Below are 23,197 nucleotides of genomic sequence, written 5' to 3'. Positions count from 1 at the left end.
AAATTACGTCTTAGTTTGTTGAGCGCATAAAACAAGAAAACAAGAAAAGTTTCCAAACGGCTACTTTGCTCACTTATTGAGCGTAGTTTCTTCTCCCTCTGTGGAGACTGGTTCAAGATTTCTGGAAAGCCGGAGCCCCTCAGCTGGGTAGTGGTGGTGATGGAGGCGAAGTTTATGGTATTAGCCATACAGTGGCCCTATAGCTCAGCGAACTTTCGTACAGCTGAGAATCGTTCTCTCCGACAGGGAAAGCGCTTTCCCGAAAGCCCGTCACTCAGGGAAGAGTACCATGAACGTGCGCATGCGCACATCCCCTGTCGTGCTCACCCGCCGTGCACTGCCCTCGGCGCGGCTACCCCGGTGCGCGCGGCGAGGTCCGCGCTATGCGATAACGAAGAGGAAGAAGACGCAATCAAGCGGCTGCGAGGCCAGCCGCGACGACCCCACGCATCCCTTCTTTTGCTTCAAAGATGGCGCGTGCAGGCCGCCGATCGTTGCGTGTGACGTCACGAGAGTCAATACGACGTCACGCGTGACGCTTCCGCCGCTGCCGTAGAAACGGGGCTTGGAGGGGGAGGAGGGGAACGGAGAGGCCGTAGGGAGTCCGAAGCTCGGTGGTTAGCGAAGGCTGAGCGAGCGGGCGCTGGGTTCGGAGGCTGGGCTAGGGCTGGCCGTCGCTGCGTGTGCCGCGCCGTCTGCTGCTGCCGCAACTAGAGCAGTGTCGCGAGCCGCTGCTGCGCGCATGGCTGGCCTCGCAGAGCCGGGGCAGCACCGCCGGCGCTGGCCGGCGCCGCACGTTCCCTGGCCCCTTCTGGCGGTGCTCGTGCTCGCTCTGATTTCTCCCGCCGACGGCGTGATGCGACGGGACGGCGAAGAACAGCGCTCGAATGCTCACGGGGGCTTCCAGTTCAAGCACCACGACAACGCCGAGGTGGCCGAACAGCTGCGTCGCGTGTCGCGGGCCTGTCCGGACATCACCAACCTCTACGAGCTGGGCCACCGTAGCGTTCTGGGACAGCCGTTGTGGGTACTCGAGATCACCGACCGGCCGGGCGTCCACGAACAGTGTGAGTAGTCGCGTTTTTGAGCGCCCACCTCACGGTTCTCGACCGGCCCCGCGCGGCGCCCGTCTCTCCCGAAGAGACTGACACTTCGCGCGGGCCCCGCGAGCCAGGCGCGCGATTACCGTGGAGCGCAAAGAACTGTAGAGGAGTTGGAGCACTGGTCCATGTGCAACCGAGTATCACTGCTGTCGAAGGAAAATTAAGAAGATCGGAGTGGCAATAGCTGCGCTCTCTTTGCAAGCATAGAGAAGTGCTCTTGCCAACCAGCTCCATCTTGCATTCGCGTCTGATTTGCGGTAACGTTGCCGTGGAAAATGTATTCATTGTGTTTTGCTTTCACGCTATTTGTCTGTTTCCTCACTTCATACTACTGCTCATTTCCGGTGAGATGAAAAGAAACCGCGAACACAAAGCGTGGGCTTCACTGCACAGCATATGTTGTGAGCCCAGTGTTTCAATTTCAAAAAAAGACTGCGTCCCTCTTCTGGTCTCTCATTTCAGTCTTTTCCTTCTTGCCAGACACGCACTTCTTTATAACAATGATGGGTACATGTTCGGAAATCTTCATACAAAGCTTTTCTTCGAGGAAGAAAGAAACATGGGGCGATCAATACAGATTCTCCAAGCAGCTACCATAGCAGTGCCATTCGGAGGCGAAAACTGCTATAAATAGCCATTGATGCGATCACTCCCGACCTCTCAACATTTTCACCTCCGTTAACCGTACGTGGGGGTCGTTCATCAGATATTTCTGACAGAGGGAAACCAAGCCGCACATGTCACCTGGGCTTTTCATGAAAAGCCTCGTTATTTCTTCGAGTTTCGCTGCACGTAACATTTGACTCCACCTTTATTCGCCTATCGATTTTATTGCCAGTCATTCGCTTGTCACAGACGGACACATGCCAGCTGGGAACGATACAGCAACACAGCAACTTTGCCGTCTATGTTGTGCCCGCTCAATGCAGGCCACCACATAGACGTCGAAAATGCGAATCACTTTGACAGGCTTGAGTAACGTTATCATTGTTTCCTGAAGAAACGTTGGCCAGTGTGTGCGGCATATATGAGGCTCACTTTTCAGGGGGAAGCAAGGCTTTTTATTTGCGTGCACTCCGTCAAGTCTCAGCTGAAACGGCGACCCGATTCATCGATTCTGTCTGCAAATGATGAAACGCGCGGAATGATGCGTAAGTGTCGCGCGAATGCCACCGTAATCTGACAATTTGCGAGCGCTCCATGGGAAAGCGGTCGTCAGCGGCAATTGTGCTTCGAGCGCTACTTGACGCACTCGTTACCCCAACTCGCAGCTTGTAATTACCACCTATGCATGCGGTGACTGCGCTGTGGCTTTCAGCGTAGCCGTAGGGACTCCGCTACCCGCCTGCGCGCGCGCGCTGTCCGCGACGCACCCAAACATCGATCGATGCCCTCTCACATTGCGCGCTACTCGACGGTCACAGACGCGTGGGCGGCGCGTGCGAGCCATGACGTACACGGGGTCAAGCCCGCATTCATCTGAGCCCCTCGCGAGGCTACCTCGACACACTCAAAGCTCGGGCAGGTCACCGCGTTCAAAACACTAAAATCGAAACAAAGGAAGGCGTTCGAGCGCGCGATAACCGATGAGAAGCAGAGCGCAAACTTCATTCAGATTTCTACAGACAGGCACATATATACGGCAGAAACGACGGGTCACGCTTAACCACCGGGTGTACATCATTAATGAAGCCTTTTATCGGCGCACCGTAAGAGAGCAGCGCACAAGCCATATATGGCCACGCTCGAGTAAGCTTCACTGTGTATACCGTTCGATCGTAGCGTCCCCCTTCACCTTTGCAACGAACGCCCAAAATTTCTTACGCAGAGCTTTCGCCTCCCCAGCGCTGATTGATCTGCCTTCCATTACCCTCTCAAAAATGTTTAAAAACCAACAGTTAAAGCGCGATCGCCGTTTTTGAGACAACTGTCTTAGTGAAACATCGGAAAGTATAGATTTCATGTCCAACATTCTTGGTCAAAAATTTAGAATATTGGAAAAATGTAAGGTACTGGTGTAGAAATATCGAAGGTAATGGTCTATTCTTCCGATATGTAGAAGACGCTTTCTCTTATAGCGTTTCCATCGCTCGCACCGAGCAGCTAAGGCTGCCATAGAAAACCAATGGGGAACGCTTTTGTCGATAGCAAGAAACGTTAATAGCAAAACAATGCAAGCCTACCAACGGGAGATCTGAGGATATCTTGACTGTTATAGTGAAATCTTACAATATATGAAAAAAATTGCGCTCGTGAACTCCTTTCCGTTCAAAACTGCTTTTGTACAAAATTGTTGGGCATGCACCCAGTTTAGTGCCCGGCCACCGGAGCATCAGTTTAACTGGAGGCGCTTATTGTCGGCTGAAGGCGATGACATAGGTGCGCCAGAGCAGCTGTCTGACCTAGCCGTGTGGAATATGTGATTGTGTCATTCCTTTCGTCTCGAAATGAACGATACGATCGAGACAGCGGCTTCCCCGGTTTGAGCATCAGTAAAGGCTAAACTTGCTCCTCTCAAAATACTCCACATACAGGTTGGCAGCTTTGCCGTGAATGCTCTAATACACAGTTGTGCATGAAATCACATGTGTCTTGTGTGTTCCGCATCGCTGCCGAACAGACGCAGCCGCGAAGCGCTACAACAGGCTATGAACTCGCGCTTTACAGCTGTGTGTCGTTGACACCGCGCTTCATTCGCGTTCGCGCTCTGAACTAACATTCGCAGTTTAATTTGCGAATGCGACAACGCGCCGGTCTTGGTGTTGTATGGTAAAATAATTCTCTCACCGTATGTATAAAGCATGGTACGGAACTTTTAAGAGGGTTTCCAATTTGCATTCATCATCATGAGCCCAGTTTGCAGAAAAAAACGCCTGTGCGTGTCAGGACAGGACGCCGCTCGGACGCACTACAGAATCGTGCGCCTTTTCGAAACACCTCCAACCACTTCTTTCCTGTGATCGCCAGCCACCTCCGTCGACGTATCTACACGAATCTATTAGCCTCATCACAACTCCCGATTCGCTGCCACCCCCCGTACGTTTATGGGTAGGTGGAGTGCTGTAAAAAAAAGCATACTCCCACCGAAAAACTGCTCCCGCTAGGGGCACATAATACGGTCGATGAACTGTCTGAGGCGCATCTTGCAGCTCACTACGAACGCCTCTCCCACACGACCACAGGAAGCGCTGTCCTTAGAAAACTTAAAATTGGGTACACCACCACGGCTACCCCCGAACTATCGCTCCCTAATGAAATTGCCAAACGTATATTCATTCCTCCCCTTCCCAGAAACATGCACCTAGTGCCTACGTGCGCCAGAGCCAGGGCACTGCATAAAACCTACTCCCACTTGCCGGAAACGATTCACGTGGATGCGGCAGAATACCCCGACAAAGAAGCATCTGCATTCGCGGCCGTAGACAACCACGGGCAACCCGTAGTGACGGCCACCTCCCGCAACACCCGACTATCGATAGAGGCTGAGAAGGCGGCCATAGCGCTCGCCATAGCTGGCACCAGGGCCGGATACATCCTCAGTGATTCGAAGTCAGCAATCAGAAACTTCGCTAAGAGAAGGCTTCATGTCCCAGCTCTCTCCATCCTGACAAGAGCCAAATTATACACCGAACGGCTCCAGCTCATATATGGGTGCCAGCACATACCTCCCACCCAGGAAACACGGCAGCTCGTGAATGTACCCGAGGATTCGTCAACCGGGCACAGAGCGACCCTGGTTCAGGAGGGAGCGCCTGGTGACCTAGCATGAAATCACCCTCCACTATCGAAACGATCGACTCAAATATCCACCCCCGCACAAATCCCCCACCAAAGCAGAGCAGGTTTCCTGGAGGCAAACTTCAGATGGGGACATTCCCAAATCCTTATATCTACTCCCTGACATATCCCGTGGAATACAATTCCCGCTGCACACTCTGCAATCATTCTAAAGCAAATCTTAGTCGCATCTTATTCGAGTGCCCAGAGGACCCACCACCTCTGAGCATCCAAATATCAAACCAAAGACAGCGGGAGACTGTGTTGCTCAGCTCTCACCCGGAGGTACAACTCCGGATAGTAGGCTGGGCCCTGGAGGTCGCCAAGAAGCATGCGCTTCAAGCCACCTAGCGCCGTCGAGAGAGCCCACGCAACTGTCTAAGCCTTATCCCTGTCCTCTACTCTCTTCATCATATGACAAATAAATGTTTGTTCCTCTTCCTCCTCCACCGTATGTTTCGGCTTTTATTATGTTGTGCCTTGGTAGCCAACGCTGTGTCTTTGGCAACGTTGTGCCTTTGGCAACCATACTTTGTTAGTGTTGTGTTCGAGAATACTGCCAACAGCTCTGAAATTAATGACACACGGGAGAAAACCTCGGCCTCTTGCTTGTCAAACTGTGCTGCTCTACACTCTATAATTTTAGCTTCGACATGCATTTATCCCCTCAAAAACCAGGTTCTTTGTATTAACTTGCCTGCAGTCGCTGTTCTTAGAACAGAAGTATCCGTGGCAGGGGGATATTTCGCGTGAAAAAGTTCAGGAATGGAATACGCTGTAGAACACCAACGTTACCATTCTCAGTTAGTTTAGATTGAAGTTTTAATTTTTTGTTAATGAGGTGGAGCACTTTGAGAGGGAACCAGATGACCGGTGGTTGTGGTGGGTATATATGTGCATCTTGTAGATTTCAGCAAAGAAGCAAGGGGGTGGTGGGGGGAATCTAACCGGTTCCAAATCTGCGCGCCTGCTCAAAAAGAGGCCGTGTTGGTCAAAAGGTGAATAAAATTGATTAATGAAAGTTGCTTCCACACTTTTCACCCTCACAAAATTATGAGGGAGAGACGAGAAAGATGAGTCTTTCCCTTTACCCCGAGGCAGGTACTTGGATCATATGACTTCCGATGTCACATTTTCAGAAGCCAGCATTCGCAGAAAGGTCACATCTATTTATAAAATTTGCTGGTCAAGGGTCACTTCACTCAGCTGTCGGTTGCGACTGCAGCATAGCCGAATTAATTAATTTATTAATGTCCATCTTTTATGTTCGCGCATTTATCATGAAAATACAAATTCGGTCAAGTTAAACTGTTGTCGTGCTTCCGTCATTTAAAAACAGGGCTTTTTTCAGTAACGTGCTGCGCATGCGCAAAGCCTCCTCACCACCGTTTTCGCATGCTGTGCAAAATTGCTTACGAGTTCGCTGAGAATGTGTCCTTCCACGAACGGCGTTTTTTTTTTTTCGACCACCGACGCAAACGACTGCGGGACAGTAATTAAGTGCGGTGCTAGCATTTCGTTCGCCCACGCAGATGGGCACGTGTTCGATCTCCACATGCACCGACCTCAATCGAGAACGTGCGGTCTCGTTCTCAAGCGTCCTTGAGTAGGGGATCAAGTGCAGCCCTGAAAAAGTACAGCGCGGCAGGCGGGTCCACGGATCGGCTGTGGCTGGATGAAACCAGCACATCCCTTTTAAGCGGGGCAAATATATAGCTTCGACTGGACGCGCTGCTGGAAATAGACCTATTGACAACCGCTAGTTTGCAAAACTCTCCATGACACTCAAAATAGGTCATTAGATATTATACTTTACTTCCTTCTTTCTACACTCACGCAGCTCAGTCACATCATGAAGAAATTCGAGATGCATTCTCTCCGCTCGGAACTCTGGCGAAAACAGCTGAGCGAACGCCTACGGCCGCGCCGTATAGGGAACTGGCGGAGAGCGCTTCGCACCGTTCCCGATCAGCACGGGTCAGCCCACAGCACGGTTTGACAGCGAATGTTCGACGCGTTCGTTTATTTTGCAGCATTGGAACGCCAGAGCTTTTCGTCCTCTGTATGCACTCCTATATATGCACTCTTCCTGATTTCGGGGGTTACAAAGCGGTAACTAGCAATCAATGCACAGGTGTTCCACGTAAATTCACGTACTTTTACTTTCCACCTAAGTTCGCGTGCCCTTTAGTTTTGGCTGTTTTCCCTCATTTCGCCATTTCTAGCATTCCCTTATTTGCGTGCTTCCCGAATAAATAATTGAGCTTGTGGCGCGTTGTTGTCTTGCCTTTTCTCTGTCCGTCGTCACTCGCGCTGTAGCAACAGTGTCAAGTTGCTACCAACTCGCCCAACTCTCCATCCTTCATAATTATGTTCAACCAAGGATCTAAAAAAAAGAAAGCAAACTAAACTGGTACTCTTTATGAGAACGAAACTGAAGCATTGTACGCGTTGTAACATTGTGCAAGCCGAAACATTTAGTCTGATTAAAGCGCCTTAAAGAAGTAATGAACTGCTGAAATATGCATCGGATATACGTTTATTTATTAATTATTTAGAAATACTGCAGGCCCTTCTCAGGCCCGTGCAGGAGTGGACACAACGTAGAAAAAATGACAATAGCGGATAGAACAAGGGAAACAAGTATAGGCACAAATAAACACAAAATAACAATTCATCATCACAGAGCCATCACGGTGGTAATGATGTTAGGTCAAGACGATTAGCATGTTCTAAGAATGATTCGACTGAGTTGCAGTTAACAACAGTAGATGGCAGTTTATTGCAGTAACAGATAGGTGAAGAAAAATAATATTTGTGAACATTAATATTGCCTATGGATTGGTAAAGTGCTCTCACATTGTTAGTTCTCGAGGAGTGGCGGAATGGGTCATGAAGGTGTGCTTTATTTGTTATGTTGCAATGTGAGTGATAAAGTAGGTACACAAGCTTAAGTATTGATGTTACTCTACGCTGAGCTAGATCTGCTTTCTTGAGTAGGTTAGATATGCTAAAATGGCTGGAATAGTTTGAGCATGCAAAGCATACTGCTGGGTTCTGAATTCGTTCTAATCTGTTTGTTAAATATTTCTGGTGAGGACTCCAAATAATATCAGCGTACTCTAAGGACAGTCTGACGAGCGTTTTATATGCATTATGTTTTACAGCAGGAGGATTGCGTAATCTTCTGAGGAAATACAACTTGCCTTAGGCCTTCTGGCATGTGGTACTTAGGTGTTGCCGCCGCGGTGGCTCAGTGGTTATGCCACTCTGCTGCTGACCCGAAATACGCGGGTTCAACCCCTGCCGCGGCGGTCGAATTTCGATGGAGGCGAAATTTTAGAGGCCCGTGTGCTGTGCGATGTCAGTGTACGTTAAAGAACCCCAGGGGGTCGAAATTTCCGGAGCCCGTCACTGCGGCGTCCCTCATAGCCTAAGTCGTTTTGGGACGTTAAACTAACATTAACATAAACAATAAACAAGTTACTTACATGTTGTTCCCATCTCAGTTTACTTGATATGGTCACCCCTATAGGTATTTAACATAATTGGTTTTTGCGACTGGGACGTTATTTTTAGCGTATGAAAAATCCTGTGGCGTTTTCTTGTTTGTAAAAACTACGCTATTTGTTTTGAAGGCGTTAAGTTTCATTCATATATTAATGCACCGAGTTAGAATGGATGATAAAAAATCATTTAGCAGCAGAAAAAAACAACCATGCTGCCGGCGGGATCCGAACCCGCGACCTCCGGAGGTGGTTTGCCTTATACACTACGCAATCATCCGTGAAAATGTTCAGTCGGGTATCTGTAAAACGTCCTGAGAAACTGAATAACAACTATTCCGATAGGCGGCCTTATTTTGGATACCTTTGTCTGGAGCCACATTAGCGAGGTCCTGTTTCGTCCTCATCTCTATACCCCTGTCACTCACGCTAGCGGCCCTTTTCTACACCCCTCGGACATTCTCTCGCTCGAGGTCCTCTCAATCATTCGCGTCCACTTAGATTTTCATTCGCTCCCACCTGTGCCTGACTATACCATCTACACTGACTCCCAGGCAGCCATTCGTGCCGTTCAATCAAAACACTCCCGCCGCATCTGTCCACGGAACTCGAGAGCACACTTGCGTCTCTGCAGCCTTGCCCCGCCTTCCTACGAAGGATCTCTGGGCACTCGGGGATTGACGCCAATGAGTTGGGTAGCCAGCTCGCCCGCGAAACTCTTATCCGGGCACCGTTGATCCCCTGGGCCAGGCCCTCGGAGGGCGGGTCGAGACTGTCCCTTCGCGCCACCATCAAAGAGTGTCACAGAGCTCTCCGCCTCGACCGCAAACTCTACTCCGACCCTCATCCTAGTCTTTCTGTGCGGGAGGCTCACGTCCTTCGACAGATACAACTGAACACAGTTGTCGCCGCCGCGGTGCCTGAGTGGTTATGGAGCTCGGCTGCTGGCCCGAAAGACGCGGGTTCGATCCCGGCCGCGGCGGACGAATTTCGATGGAGGCGAAATTCTAGAGGCCCGTGTACTGTGCGATGTCAGTGCACGTTAAAGAACCCCCAGGTGGTAGAAATTTTCGGAGCCCTTCACTACGGCGTCCCTCATAGCCTGAGTTGCTTTGGGACGTTAAACCCCCCTAAGCCAAACCAACCAACACAGTTGTCACACCTACACGGCTTTATCTGTATAAATTCCGTCACGATCCTTCATATCCCAACTGCCCTCTTCCTTATGCCTGCCTCTTCCACTGTTTATTCTCCTGCCCGGTTGCTCTGCAATCGGGATTCTTTCCCACCCCCTCCCACATTGTCGGGACTTGGCTGGACTGGCTTGGAGCTGAAGGCGAAGACGAACAGCGCCAGCTCATGCAGCAGGCCATTGACGCCTCAGGCGCCTAAGTGTTGTGCCGGAATAAACTTCCGTACTGCTACTACTTCGCCTGGACGCCCCAAGAACGAACGCGAAGCTGCGCAAGGAGCACAAGACCGCGGTCACCCGCGCACACACTGATATCGACAGCAGCTGTACCGACTTGGACGCGCTGTGCGCGATAGCCACGAAGCGCGCGCAGTCGCAAAAGCGCGCTTCAGCTGCGAACATTTCGGATTTCGGGCGCTTTGTTCACAGCGCAGAACGTGCTTCCACCTCGCCGCTTAACAGTCTTCAGCGATGCTTCGCGTCTCAGCCGATATCGTGCAACGCACGAAGATGGCAAGAAGACGGTGCGTGCTTCCTCAGTCAGCCTTCAGCTATACGCAAATTGTGCCACGGGCGATCCCCTTCTGACATAATACAATCTTCCAGCTAAAACTGAACCCCCCCCCCCCCCCCCCTGATCTTCCTCGATGAAAAAGTAAATATTATATGTCACTTGTATAAACAAAACTACTCACCGTGCCATCCGACAGGCAGATATTCTGCTTCCGTAGCATTCTCGCAACATTTATGTGTTTTTCATAGACTCATGGCTCAAGTTACAACATCGTGTAAAAGGCGCGGAAGGGACTGATTTGGTGGCCCAGCTGTCGTGATGCTGTGGCGGAACAGCGCTCCTTGTCTCACAAATGAGAAACGCTTTAATAGAGCTAAGACAGCATGGCCTCTCCTCCACCGGGAGGCCGTCTGATGCGCGCATGCCTTCTTGATTAAATGAAGGTTACTGCCGGACGGCACACTCTAGCACGGAGATAATTCGGAGTATTCCTTCTTCTCACTTGGCCATATAGCTTCTTTCCTTTCGTTAGATCCAGGCCTCGAAGGAAGGAAGGAAACACACCGCGCACATCACGCGTATTCGCATTTTTTTTTCTTTTCTTCTCGAGCAATCGCCGGCTCTGACCAAGCCTCCGCCACTATACAAGTGCGCAGAGTGAAATAAGCGAGACCAGCCCCAGCCTTCAGCACCCTCGAGCGAGTAATCCGCAGTGCTGTGGCCGTTCGCTGCGCCGGGGCTTTCCTCGAGTCCCCCGCATATAGTAGAATGACGCTCTCAGCCAGCTTAGACGGCGTTCCCGGCACGGCAGCGAGCAGCTGGTCGTGCTAGCGGCGGCTGCTCCCGGGGATAAGCGGCGCTCAATTGGCCGGCCTGCGCGAATAGGATGGCACACGCGCACCTCTCTCTTTTTTTCTTCTCTTTCATCCCCCGAGAGGCTCGCGTGGGCGCCTCGCGTCAGCGGCGCGCGTCGTAAATCGCTTCCTCGCCGCACTGACGCTTCTCCTACGCGCGTATTTTTGTTTTCTCTCCCAGGCCGCCCACGCGCCAAGTAAGCAAGCAAGCCGCGCTACGGATTAAGAGCGCCGACGCTCTGTCGCGTCTGTTTGTTCGCTTCGCGCGCCAGTCATTTAACCCCCCCAGCCTGACCAGCTGCCATAATTGCGTCCTGCCGATGCGTGCCTGGTCAGTGGCTCCCCTGAGCGGTGGACAGCCGCCGGCTGCTGGGCTCTGACGCGGGATAGCGGGTAGCGACCGCGCATGGCGCCAGGTAATCTGGAGCTCGGTGTTTGCGTCACCCCTTTGAGAGGCGCGAACAGTTTGGGATGCTCGTGTTGTAATCGCGTTACGTAGTACATACGTCGAAAAGGGGAAGATGGCCATGTTAGCGCCTGCAAGTCGGCGGTCGCGATGTCGCGCCTTGAAAAGCTGCTGTTGCGCCAACGCCGCTTTGCACGAAGCTCCCTCTCTTTCTCTCGCTCTGCCGAGCGCTAACCTGTTTGTTTCCTTTCTTCCTGTTTTTAAAGAGCGCATTTTGTCAAAAAGCTACTTTTACGGTGCTCACTGTTAGTCTCGCGTTCTTTCTTCCTCACCTGCCTCTCATTTTTGCGAGGCCCTTCCTCTCGGAGTTATGGAGTAAATCTTGATGAGAGATCGGCAGATTGCCAAGGCAGTGAGTCAGTTAGACACCCCCCCCCCCCTTACTCCACGAGCAAGGGCCTAACGTAACGTCTTCAAACGCCTTTTCTTTCTTTCTTTCTTTCTTTCTTTCTTTCTTTCTTTCTTTCTTTCTTTCTTTCTTTCTTTCTTTCTTTCTTTCTTTCTTTCTTTCTTCGAGTTTGCCCGATTCCCCTCCCCCTCTTTTCCTAAATTGAGAAGCAGTCTCATCAGAAGTTTGTAAGCAAGACTGCGCCTTCGCTTTCTGTCAGCGAACTTTCTTGCTCGCTGTTTATTTACGCGGCCTTATGTGTGCAGTGCCCGCGTAATGCACCGAGCAGCGAGGAAAGAAAAGGAGCCGGTACATAACTGAATCATCGGCAGCGTAACAGTCGCTGTCCTCCCGGGCTGTCTACACGCTCCCAACTCGGACAGTCTTGAGATAGCGGCACCATAAGCGTGTCCCCCGTCGGCGCGTAGGTAATTTATGCCGTCGTGACATAACGCGACAGCGCGGTGGGTCGCTGTTTAATTATAAAACCAGAGAAGCCTCGGGGAAAGTCATAAGCCTATGATTACCGGCAAGACAGCTCTGTTCGCGGCAGGCATGCGCTGCGGTAAAGCGCACTTTTTGTGGAGAGGAAAGGAGAAGAAGCGGAGAAGGGGACGTTACGCTGACTTTGCCGTCACCGCTGCGCGGACGCAATCAGCGCGGAACATGTGGCAGCGCAGCGGAGCAGAAGACAAACTTCCGCCGCCGAGGGAGCGGCAGCTGCCGGCAGGTACTAATTGCCATCACTCTAACAAGCACTGACAGGGCGAGCTTACCGCGAGCGTTATGTGGGCGAGCGAAAGCCTGCTTGGCGGCGTCCCCGCATATAATCTCCTTGCCGGTGTTTCTCTGTGACTTTTCAGCAGCGTTTCGTTCTTTTCGTGCCTTTGTTTTCCCTATACCGGAACAGTTGCACCTGTGCGCGCAACACAAAATAATAAATGCGCGTAGATATAGAGTAATGCGCCTCGAATTGCATGTTGTCATTTCCTGCTGCACCCGTCGCTTAGGGCCGTTGTACGATCGTTTCGGAGCGCCTTCCGCCTCGTCCGCTTCGGGAGCGGTCCGCCAGTTTTCGGCCGCCAGGCGGACGTGAGGCGGAAAGGTGTTGTACGATCACTTTGGCGCTTGCGAGCGAGGCGGATGGTCCCAGCATGCCGATTGGCGCGCCGGGCATATCCGTCTGTCCAATAGCCTTCTCCGGCTGGCGGCAACCTAGCCGGCGCGAGCGCACCGCCAGCATCGCTCCACGCGCCGAAACGGGCTCCCGCATCCCAAGGGGCAGATCGGTATGCGCCCGACTACCTTCTCCCTTGCCTCCTTTCCTGCCCCCCTCTCCAAACCCCGATATCCCTGCACACTGCGCTTCCACCCCCCCCCCTTTCCCACCTACTTCCTACCTACCGACCATAATCACTTTCACTACGCGGACACTTGTCGCTATGCTGTGAAACTTGCGCACGCACAGGAAAATAACTCGCAGCAGAAATTCAAAACGCTTGCCACAACCACAAACAGCTCGAAATAAACACTTCGTGACACCGCCATTGCACAGGTCTTGCGTCGGTTTGCAGAGCCGCAGCAGGAATTACAAACGCATGCAAAAACCAAAAACAGCTCGAAATAAACACTTCGTGACACCGCCACTGCACAGGTTTGCATCGGTTTGAAGAGGCGCTCTGTCAACTCCGTCAACGTAGATGATTACAGAATTCAACTAGTGGAACTATCGCTCGCCACTGCTGAACGCGGCGAAGTTTGCAGTCGCTCTGAACACTGGTAATATGAAGATGTGGCCAATATAACACGCTTCGCGACATCGCTGCCACTGCCCAGGCCGCGCTCCCCAGTTCAGTCGACGGATGGCCATCTTGCCGGGGCAGAGCAGAACCGAGGCGGAGGGAGGAGGGGCTCGGACGTCACTGACGTCACGGGAAAAGCAGCCAATAGCTGCAATCCGGTCCCCGGCCGGATGCGCTCGTCCGCCAGAAAGTTGAAGTTCACCAACTTTCCATCCGTTCGCCGAACGAGGCGGATCCGCCAGCTCCGCTCGCGAAGCGGACGAGGCGGAAGGCGCTCCGAAACGATCGTACAACGGCCCTTAGTCCGACGCACTTAGGGGAATCCCCCAAGGTGGAGTAGATTTGAAGTAAGGGAGTAATTGCTCATTAGCCTCCACCCAGGCGCAGCCATATGGTTACAAAGAATACATTGCAACTTTCACATGTTGCTTCAAGCAGTAAGTGTTGTCTGCACACAGTTGGCAAATTTTATGGCATAAGCGTTGTTGTGGGCAGCAGAATGAGGATGGGTCACGCGTCCCGTCAGTAGACGCATCGCATGTGCTGGCCCTAACAGTCCCTGCCGACCATTCTCCCTCGCATTGTCGGTGCACGTCCATGTCCGCCTCTGACTGTGCGGCTTTAAAAGTGCGAGCGCACCTTACCGCCTTCACACCGTCGGCTTGTGTTTGCGTGTGGGGTTCTCCATCCTATTCTCGTCTGGCTGAGCCTCGAGCTCTCTCTCTCCCAGTCATTGTCTCCTGTGATCAAACACACGGCTTGCTGTATTTTATCTTCCTTAAGACTGAGAGAGCGTTCAGACTCAGTTTCCGACGCGTAGAAGTCTTATTTGCTCGTTTTTTTTTTGTCAGAACATTTTTTTCCTCTTCTTTACACTTCTTTCTGCGTCTTTTTTGCTCAGTATGCCGCTCAGACTAAAGGGGTCCCTTTACTTATTTTGACTCGGCCCGTTTCTGTGTTTAGCATACCTCACGTTTTCCCGTCGTAAAGCGCCACGTATTTTTGTGTCTTTTAAGCATAAAAAGCTTTTAGCTCCCGTTGTCGGCGCCGCGGGTGACCTTGGCGCCAGAACGGAGGGGAACACGTAGGCGAACCTAAACTTTGGCGAAGCTTTCAGTCCGCCTGGTGCTACGAGCTGCACTGCCGCCGGAACAGCGCATGCGTCAACAACAGCGTCTTCGTGGTCCTGTGGTGGGCGAAGCTATCCCACGCCGCGAAGGAGCCTAAGGCCCGAGAGGCGCAAGCGCAGTCCTGGTGGCACCTGATAAGCTAGGCGACAGCGCAGCGTGCGTTGCCGTCATTACGAAGTGCACGTGAACCCGGCCCATACAGACAGACAGGCAGGCAATCATTAGCCTTCCCTTTGTATCAGGGTGGTGGCAAGTGTCGGCTATCCATTAATTCCTATAGCGTGCTCAATATCTTCGGATTAACTGCAAATTTTCTTGCCCATTTCTAAACTATACTCTCTTGACTTTCTCCACCAATCCCCAAGAGTCGTGCGCGGCTATCAGTATCTGTCAGCCGCCCCAGATTACGGTACGCCTTTCCTGTTGTGCATTGCACGCTTATATCTACTCTCGACTACGAGATAGTCCTTGAATGGTTTAATGTTTCATTATATTTGTTCATCCTTGCTTGAAACGACGCCCAGCTCGTGCTATGGATATGACTTATAGTACTGATCTACACTACAGAGATCGAGACTGGCGATTTTGACGCCCTTATTTCTTCGACGGCCGGAGAGAATGAAACAAGTTTTTGCTGTCCTGATCCCAAAACGGCGTGTCTCTGATTCGATTATTTTTCTCTACACTATTTTGCTTCCAAACGCTGTGCATGTGATTCGTGGTATTTTTTTTTCTTTATTGCGACAGTATGCCGCTCTGCATAAAGGAATGAACTAAAGACACAAATGGACGTCGGATTCCCAAAAGAAACTAGACAACGTGCGATGCTAGCATTTGCTCTCATTCGACAGTTGTTGGGGTGCTCACTAAATCTAGTTCTCCGCCAGGACCCTGTTTTGTTGTGCACGGGTAAGCCTCACGCTGCATGTATCGGAGCTAGCGAGCGACTCAAACCATTAGGTTACGTAATGCGCTTCACCCTGTACCGCTCGGCGCACCATTTCAACTGTCGGCGCCCTTAATTCGCTTATAAAACGCAACCCTTGCCTGCGGGTGACATTTGGTAGCGGTACACGTGCCCCCTCTGTCGCATCGAGTGTCAGCAGCTGAGCTCTGACGATTCCGTGCGTCCGGACTTAGTCTTCTGCCGTGCTGCCCACGAGAAGCAGTGCCGTCTGGCCATAAAAGAATTATCGGCCATTGTCACGCTGGAGATTGTTGCATTCCACAGTTGGGACCAAAGAGGAAGAGGCATGCGGGGTGTGCCATTAGATCTTGTGATGCAGTGTGTGTCTCCAGAACACCCGTTGTTTCATTAGCTTTTCTCTCATGTTTTTTTAAACATCACGTGAGCGTGTATGTGCTCAGTTTAAAAGTTATTTGCTTGTTTTGAAAGGTGCGTACGGGTGGCCTTCACCAGATCCGAGCCTCAAGTCTCTCGCTGAGCAAAGCCACACGCGTTGTTTTTGAGACCGTTAAGGGGCTAAAAAATATATTTCTTCGAATAGCGTCAACGCGCGGAATAATCGACGAATGATGCTGCGCTGGGCCCCCTGTATACCTAAGGGCAACTCCGAAGTACAGCAGGGTCCAAAGAACGGGAACGAACGCCAGGTAACGAAAAGCGCAAGAAAAATGACCCGCTAGCTGTCATCACAATGCCCAGAAGTGTGTGCATGGGGCTACGAAGCCTCAACATTTTATCACGCGCATGTAGGCTCAGGCAGTGAATGGGAAGCCTATGGGGAATAGCTCCTTTTCGGCGCCGGCGCCTTTCCTCCACTGTCTCTGCCACGTCACCCCATCGTTGCACTGGCGCTTTACCGACTGTCCTTCTCTCGTCCACCGTCGCGCCGCCATGCTGGGGGCCACCCCTGTAGAGGGATGTGAGCATAGATGAAACTGAGGTAGAGAGGTGAGCAGAGAAACGGTGCCAGGTAAAACGCAGCCACAGCGACACTATTTGATGTCTTTCAAAGCCCAGATGGTTTTTAAGCCCCTGTTCGTGGCAAGCCCATCCGCACTGCAGAAGATGACCAAAAAAGAGAAGAGAAAACCATCATTTATTTGTGGGGTAGAGCGCCGGCAGGGTTGCTCCTTTTCCCCATGAGCCGGTTCCCCTCTTCCTTTCACTACTCAATTTGCATAGAAACCGAACTCGTCTGCCCGTAAGCTGCGCATGGCTATTCGTAGTGTGTGTGAAAGGGATTATCAAGCAGTTCTCGAGTGCACTTAGAAAGGAGAGTATTCAACTACCCACAAGCCATTTTCAACCCTCGAACATTCGCACACCCGAATGAAAGGCGTAGGAGTGGTTCATCAACAGTGGTGCACTGAGTGTCCCTGCATCAGCGAGAAGAAAAGCTTCCCGGAAAGACTTGGACAACACAAAAACAAGGTCCAAAAATACGAAGCTGAACATAGCGCGACAGACACCGCAAAAAACACTAACTTCTTTTATTAGATAGAGGCGCGTAGTACAAACAGGTGAGACCATCCTGATCTGCCAAACGCGTACACCTATGCCATATGGCCGAGCGCAACAATGGACCGACAAACCTCGATGATCTCTCCCGGCCTATCCAACTGGCGTATAGGATGATGATGATTAAAGCTTTATTTCCACCGATGTAGAAGGCCCCCTACTCCCCACCCCTGGCACGCAAGCCTAGGGGATGGGGGCCGGGACCTCCGTGACTAAAGACTGGCGAAGATACATTAGTTCTGCGCGGCTTCAGCCGCCTGGCGGACAGCTCGTTGCTGATCGGCGGGGACCTCGCTCCGCAGCAGGGCCTCCCGGGCTTAGATCCGGGGCATTACCAGAATCTGTGATCGAGGGTCCCCCTCGCACCACAGGTCTCACATTTATCGCCTTTCCTATCGTCTTTCCTGGGTGCGAAACAACCAGACGGGGTTTGCAAAATTTTCGGCCTGTGATCGCCTCCAGACGACGGCCTTTTTATTGTTTCCACATGACGTCATCCGCAAGGGGCGCTAGCGGCCGGTGCGGCATTCGCCATGTTGGTGGTCCCGCGTGCGGTCGTCGCAGCATTTAACTCGCTGGTGATGTGTGAAATGTGAGCGTATTTTGAGTCTCGTCGCAGGTAGTTTCTGTACGACCCGTAACACCGTGTGACTGAGTGGGTACGCCGTGAAATGCGCGAAACAGAAAAGAGCGGGAACGTTGAAAAGGTTCCACTTTGTGAAAACGTCGACACGTATAGGAATGCGGAGGCGCCGGCGTGGTGTGCGACGTACAGGATTGCTACCGCGCGTTGAATTCACCGATACCGACGCCCACTTATGCACAGCTTAATTTTGCCGACAGACCCAGAAAATCTGTGAGAGTGTGCAAGTGCTTGACAAGCAGGTGAGCCCAAGACCCGTGCTCAGGGTGCCGACGGCCGAAGTGCTGTTTTTGGAGAGGTGAGCAATTAAACGAGTCTGTTCGTCTAGCTAGCTTATCTTGTCATCTCTATCTGCTGAAAGAGACGTGTTACTACTGAATGTAGCGGAATCGCTGCACATCGCGTCGCTGCAAACCGACCTAGATTCCAGGTCTTGTGCATTCCAAGAAGCGCTACGTTGCTACAGTCAAAACTGAAAAACATTCTCGCTGGGTCTGCCGTTCGTGTTGCCAGCGCATGACCGTATTTGCTCGACCGTTCTTTCGCGTAAATAGGGCAGATATGACTCTTTGCCTTTCTGCTGGAACACCGTCTGTGAAGCATCAGCAGTTCGCGGACTACATGCCGCTGGAAATATGAGTTTCTGCGGCGCCAGTTTCGGAATTTGGGTAATTAATCATGTGCTGTTTATTCACGATGTGTCCTGCACGAGTAGCTGACAGTTATGAACTGATATTAAAAGCTGCAAGTCGTGTACATTCTTGTGTGCAGTGCAGCCGGTGAGTTTTCCTGCCGAGTTGCGGCAGGCAGCTCGGTTATATCACGGATAATTCTGCTGCAAACTTCATGCACAATATGCGCTCCACAAAGAAAAGTGGACGCTGACGCAATTAACAACATGCAAAAATGCTACGGATCACTAACAATTCAGGCCGGGTACTTCACGGCGTACCGTGACACTGCGCGAGCTGGTGTGAAACGACCGCCAACATGGCGCGCTTGCCACGACGACGCTCGCGCCGTCTGGTAGCGCGGCCTCAGTGAATACCTCCTACAGTATGGCGATAAATTCGGCTGCTCGCTGCGTGGTGCTATGGTTTAGTTGTTAGCGAAAGCTAGCAGCAGTTTTATCGATGCTGTTGAGTTGCTACGCCGTGAAATGCGCTGTTCGCGCTCAGGAAATCAGTGACCCCAGTTTCGACTGCTCTTAGAACGACGAATATGTGTGAAAAGTGTGTTTGCAAACCATGCAAAGAGCAAAGTGGCAGCCAGGAAGCGCTGTGCGTTCATTAACGTTAACTTAGTACAACACTCTCGGATTGGGATACCTCAAATTGCGCATCAGTGGTGCGCACAAATCATCATCATCGCAGAGCGCGATGCTGTTCCGCTCCGCTGAGAGGTCCGACTGGAAAGCCCGCTGGCCAACCAGATTTTCGGCTCGCCCACCGAGCCCCCAGACTTGCCACTGTTTGTAAACAGAGCGAGGTCGTTATGCGCTGTTTATTAGCGATGCATCTTCGCTCTGTTCCTTCTTTTCTCGCCCTCTTTCCCCACCCTTTCGCACCTGCGCCCCGGGAGTATATACCTGATTCCCAAGGGGAGAATACCAGAGTCCCAAGGGTAGAATGAAAAGTGACAGTCGCTGCTGTGCTCCTCAAATGCGGCTATGTTTTGAGACACGCGGCTGAATCAATACATGCTGGCAGGAACAACACTTGCACAGCCGTGTCTGCGGGCCGAACACGTTCCATCGCGCACCCATGCAGTAAGCCGGACGCCTAATTTTCTCCGAAAGGCACAAAAGGGACGCCTCAAAGTCCTCCACGTTATTGCGTGTGGTCTCCCCACGTCCAGGGAGGGAGCCTTCTAGCTACGCTTTCCACCTCTTCTTTCGAAATTTCGGTGTTTTAAAATATTCACGTTCACCGTCCGATGTTATATACGAGGCAAGAACGTGCGTTGTTCCCGAGTAAAAACAACCGCATTTTAAAAATTAGTCCTATTTTCCAACGCATCTTTTCTTAATACAAAAGGTACAAAAGAATAAGAGGTGGTTAACACGAATGAAGCGAGTTTTCGCCATAACTTTTAAAACAAACTTTTTATTCGTGTCTTTGCAGTAAATGAATCGAAAAAAGGTATGAACACGTTTTATGATCCAAGAGATCAAAATCTTCGCGTAGTTAAACTGAAATTGTGGGCGCTGAATTAACTTTAATATCGACTCAGTTTGTGCCTCTTGCAAACCGAAGTTTACCCCTCGCTGTTGAATTTAGTTTGCTTGGAAGGATATAGCATAGCAGTTAAGAACACAAAGCTTCGTATCGAATAGGAAGAGAGTGCAGCACTGAGTGTAGTCTGCTTCTGCTCGAAGGTATTAAACGTTCGATAATAGCGAAAAGCAAACAGCAAACCTGACCCGAATCGTCGTTGTGCCATCGCGTCATGCAAGCAGTGCGAGTTCCAGAGAAGTTGCCTGCATCAGCAGAAGCGCGAAGACGCTCTTCGGCTCACATTTCACGCATTGATCGCGTGCCAAGCTTTCTTGCAAAACTAAGAAAAAAAAATGCGGCGCTTGCTAAACAAGATCGACGAGCATAGTTGCTGAAGAACTTCCTCATTGAATTTCATCGGTCACATCAAGGTCGTCACGTAGCACCGAAAACTTAAAAGAATGGTACTTTTTTGTTTCAGTCAAGTAGTAATTCATTTTCTTCTTTTTCTGAAACTTTTCTGATACGTTCCAAATAAACGTAGGAATAATATTTGCCTGACTTTAATTAAACATTTAATCACCATATTTGCAACGTTCAGTACAACAGTAAAGCAACCCTGCAAAATCAGGTCCGCCAGCTGTGAGAGTACAGAACTTCAATCCCAGAACACAAATTCAAGGTTGCTGTACTTGACGTAGGGCTCCACGATATGTGTGTTCTCATTCACCTACAGATATGCTATCTGAACTATCTTCTGTATATGAAGCCTTATTATGAAAACTCTGCTCCCCCCACCGACCGGTTTTCTTGAAGCGTTTTTTGTAAAGCCGATTTCGTGACCCGACTTTCGCACTATCGAAGCGCCGCTCCTTCAGTGATTTCCCAGTGAGGATAACTTATTGAAAGTAGTATAGGAGGTCCTTTCAGTCAATCCTTTCACCGTATACCAATCAAAGCTTTCATTAGTTAGATTCACGTCTTATTAATGACAAATCCGCAATGAAGTTGCAAGAACTTTTGGGAACTCTCTTGCTCCCCGCTTTCCGTGGCGGCAGCGACAGTGGGCAGGCGGTGACGATGGCGTGATATTAGTGGTTTTATTCATCATAAAACAAAAACGGAAGGAAAAGATGTTGCTAGCGGCGGCATCTGCCATCGAAGCCTGAACCACGTGAGCTGCGCCTATAGAGGAAATAAAAGGGACAGGGGGAGGACAGGGAGGGGAAGAGGGGAGCGATAGAAAGAAAGGACAGGGGCAGGGTTGCACTGTACACAATATACATACAACCTTTGTCCGTAAAGTTTCGAGACTGATTTATTTTCTTCTCTAGAAACGATTTCCCAAAAACAAATGTTGGTGCGTATGTGGAGCGCTATCTTTTCGGACTAATCTGAGCTATTTATGTTAATTGCTGTGGCAGCCGCTAGATGGCACTACATGTAGAAAAATGCGTTGTCACTAGTCGTCTGCGCATTCTACTGCGAGTGTGGAGAGATGGAAGTCCACCTCTAAGAGCGTGTAAAAAATAAAATTCTGTGTGAAGTTTGGCAAGACAGTCGCACAGACGTATGAGCTCCTTCGTGACACTTACGGCAACGAGATATTATCGCGGCCGCGAGTTTTCGAGTGGCACAAGAGGTTCGTTTAGGAGAGAACGCCGGTGGAAGACGACACAAGGCAGGGGCGCCCTTCAACCTCACTGAATGAAAACAACCTGGCTCGGATCAGGGAAATCGTACAGCAAGACCGCACCATTACAGTCCGCATGCTATCAGATGCTCTCAACATTAGTGAGACAGCATGCCACCAAATTTTGCGTGAGAACTTGGGGAAACGAAAACTGAATGCAAGACTTGTGCCGCCCTCCCTCACACAGGACCAGGAGGACACGCGGGCATCAGTGAGCGCTGATTTGCTCTCCGAGGCAGAGAAGGATGCTGCATTCGTCGACAGCATCATTGCTGAAGACGAAACATGGTGTTTTCAATACGATCCTCAAACAAAGGGGCAGAGCGCCGAATGGTGGTCCACAAGATCTCCGGCGTTGAGAAAGGTGCGGCGACAGAAGACCAGAACAAAGACGATGCTGATAGTTTTTTTTCGATGCCAAAGGTGTCTTACACCACGAGTTCGTCCCACAATGGCAGACGGTGAATCAGGAGTTTTATATCCACGTGCTCCAACCCATGCGTGATACACTGCGATGCCGTTGCACTGACTTATGGGCATCTGTAAAATGGAGCCTTCTCCACGATAACGCAAGGCCGCACACTGCTCTCAGCGTGACAAAATTTCTCGCCAAGCACAGCATTACTGTACTTTCCCATCCGCCATACTCGCCTGACCTCTCCCTATGTGACTTTTTCATGTTTCCTCTTATGAAGAGAGCCCTAAAAGGTCACTGGCTGGGGAGCGCGGAGGCCATTCAAGGCGCCATGACAAAGTAGCTGACAGCCCTGCCAAAAGAAAAGTTTTCCAACTGCTTCCGAGACCTCAAGAAGCGTTGGAAGCTGTACATAGACTGCAAGGGAGACTATTTCGAAGAGGTGCTGCACAAATGATTTCAATGTTAAACGCATCTTTTTAAATGGACTCAGTCTAGGAACTTTACGGACAAAGGTTGCAGATTGAAGTACAGTGCGGCGCCTGCAGGCGTGTGTCGAAAGTTCTGTGCGCGTGGGCGCAGAGACGCACTTGCATAGCAGAAAGTCTTTTCAGGAGGGGCTGGAAACAAATGACAACGAGTTGGGGAGGCTTGTCATTACCGAAAATGAAGAAAGGAAATTTAAAAAGAAAATAGTAGTAAAAAGTAGTAAGAAGTCTCTCTGGTCGCAAGGAGAGTACGCAGGAACTTGGAAGGCATTCAAGCGTCACTTTTGTGCCTTTGAGGGAAAATCAGAGATCCGGCTTACTGGGTGCGCGATGGCATGTGCACAGCTAGATGGCACAGCTTTGGAAGTGCTATTCCTGCCAGGCAATATGCATGCAACTGCGTGACTCAAAACATAGCCGCCTTTGAGGCGCACAGCGGAGACTATCACTTTTCATTTTACCCTTGGGAACGTGGTGTTCTCCCCTCTCTACCCTTCGGCTGGTATTCCCGGGGCGCAGGTGCGA

At 50.9% G+C, this 23,197-nt stretch overlaps 1 protein-coding gene across 1 annotated transcript in view; it reads left to right on the top strand.

The window, feature by feature from the left end:
• Positions 1–609: 609 nt before the first annotated feature.
• LOC144114701 (carboxypeptidase E-like) overlaps positions 610–23,197 on the top strand; it is a 44,749-nt gene continuing 22,161 nt past the window's right edge. The window contains exon 1 of the mRNA XM_077648600.1: positions 610–1,067. Within this exon, the coding sequence (XP_077504726.1) occupies positions 743–1,067 (325 nt within the window). The 5' untranslated portion in view covers positions 610–742. The remainder of the gene's footprint in view (positions 1,068–23,197) is intronic.

This window comes from Amblyomma americanum, chromosome 1 (assembly GCF_052857255.1).
Source record: "Amblyomma americanum isolate KBUSLIRL-KWMA chromosome 1, ASM5285725v1, whole genome shotgun sequence".
Classification (NCBI taxonomy): domain Eukaryota; kingdom Metazoa; phylum Arthropoda; class Arachnida; order Ixodida; family Ixodidae; genus Amblyomma; species Amblyomma americanum.
This window is presented reverse-complemented; position numbering and strand designations above follow the sequence as displayed.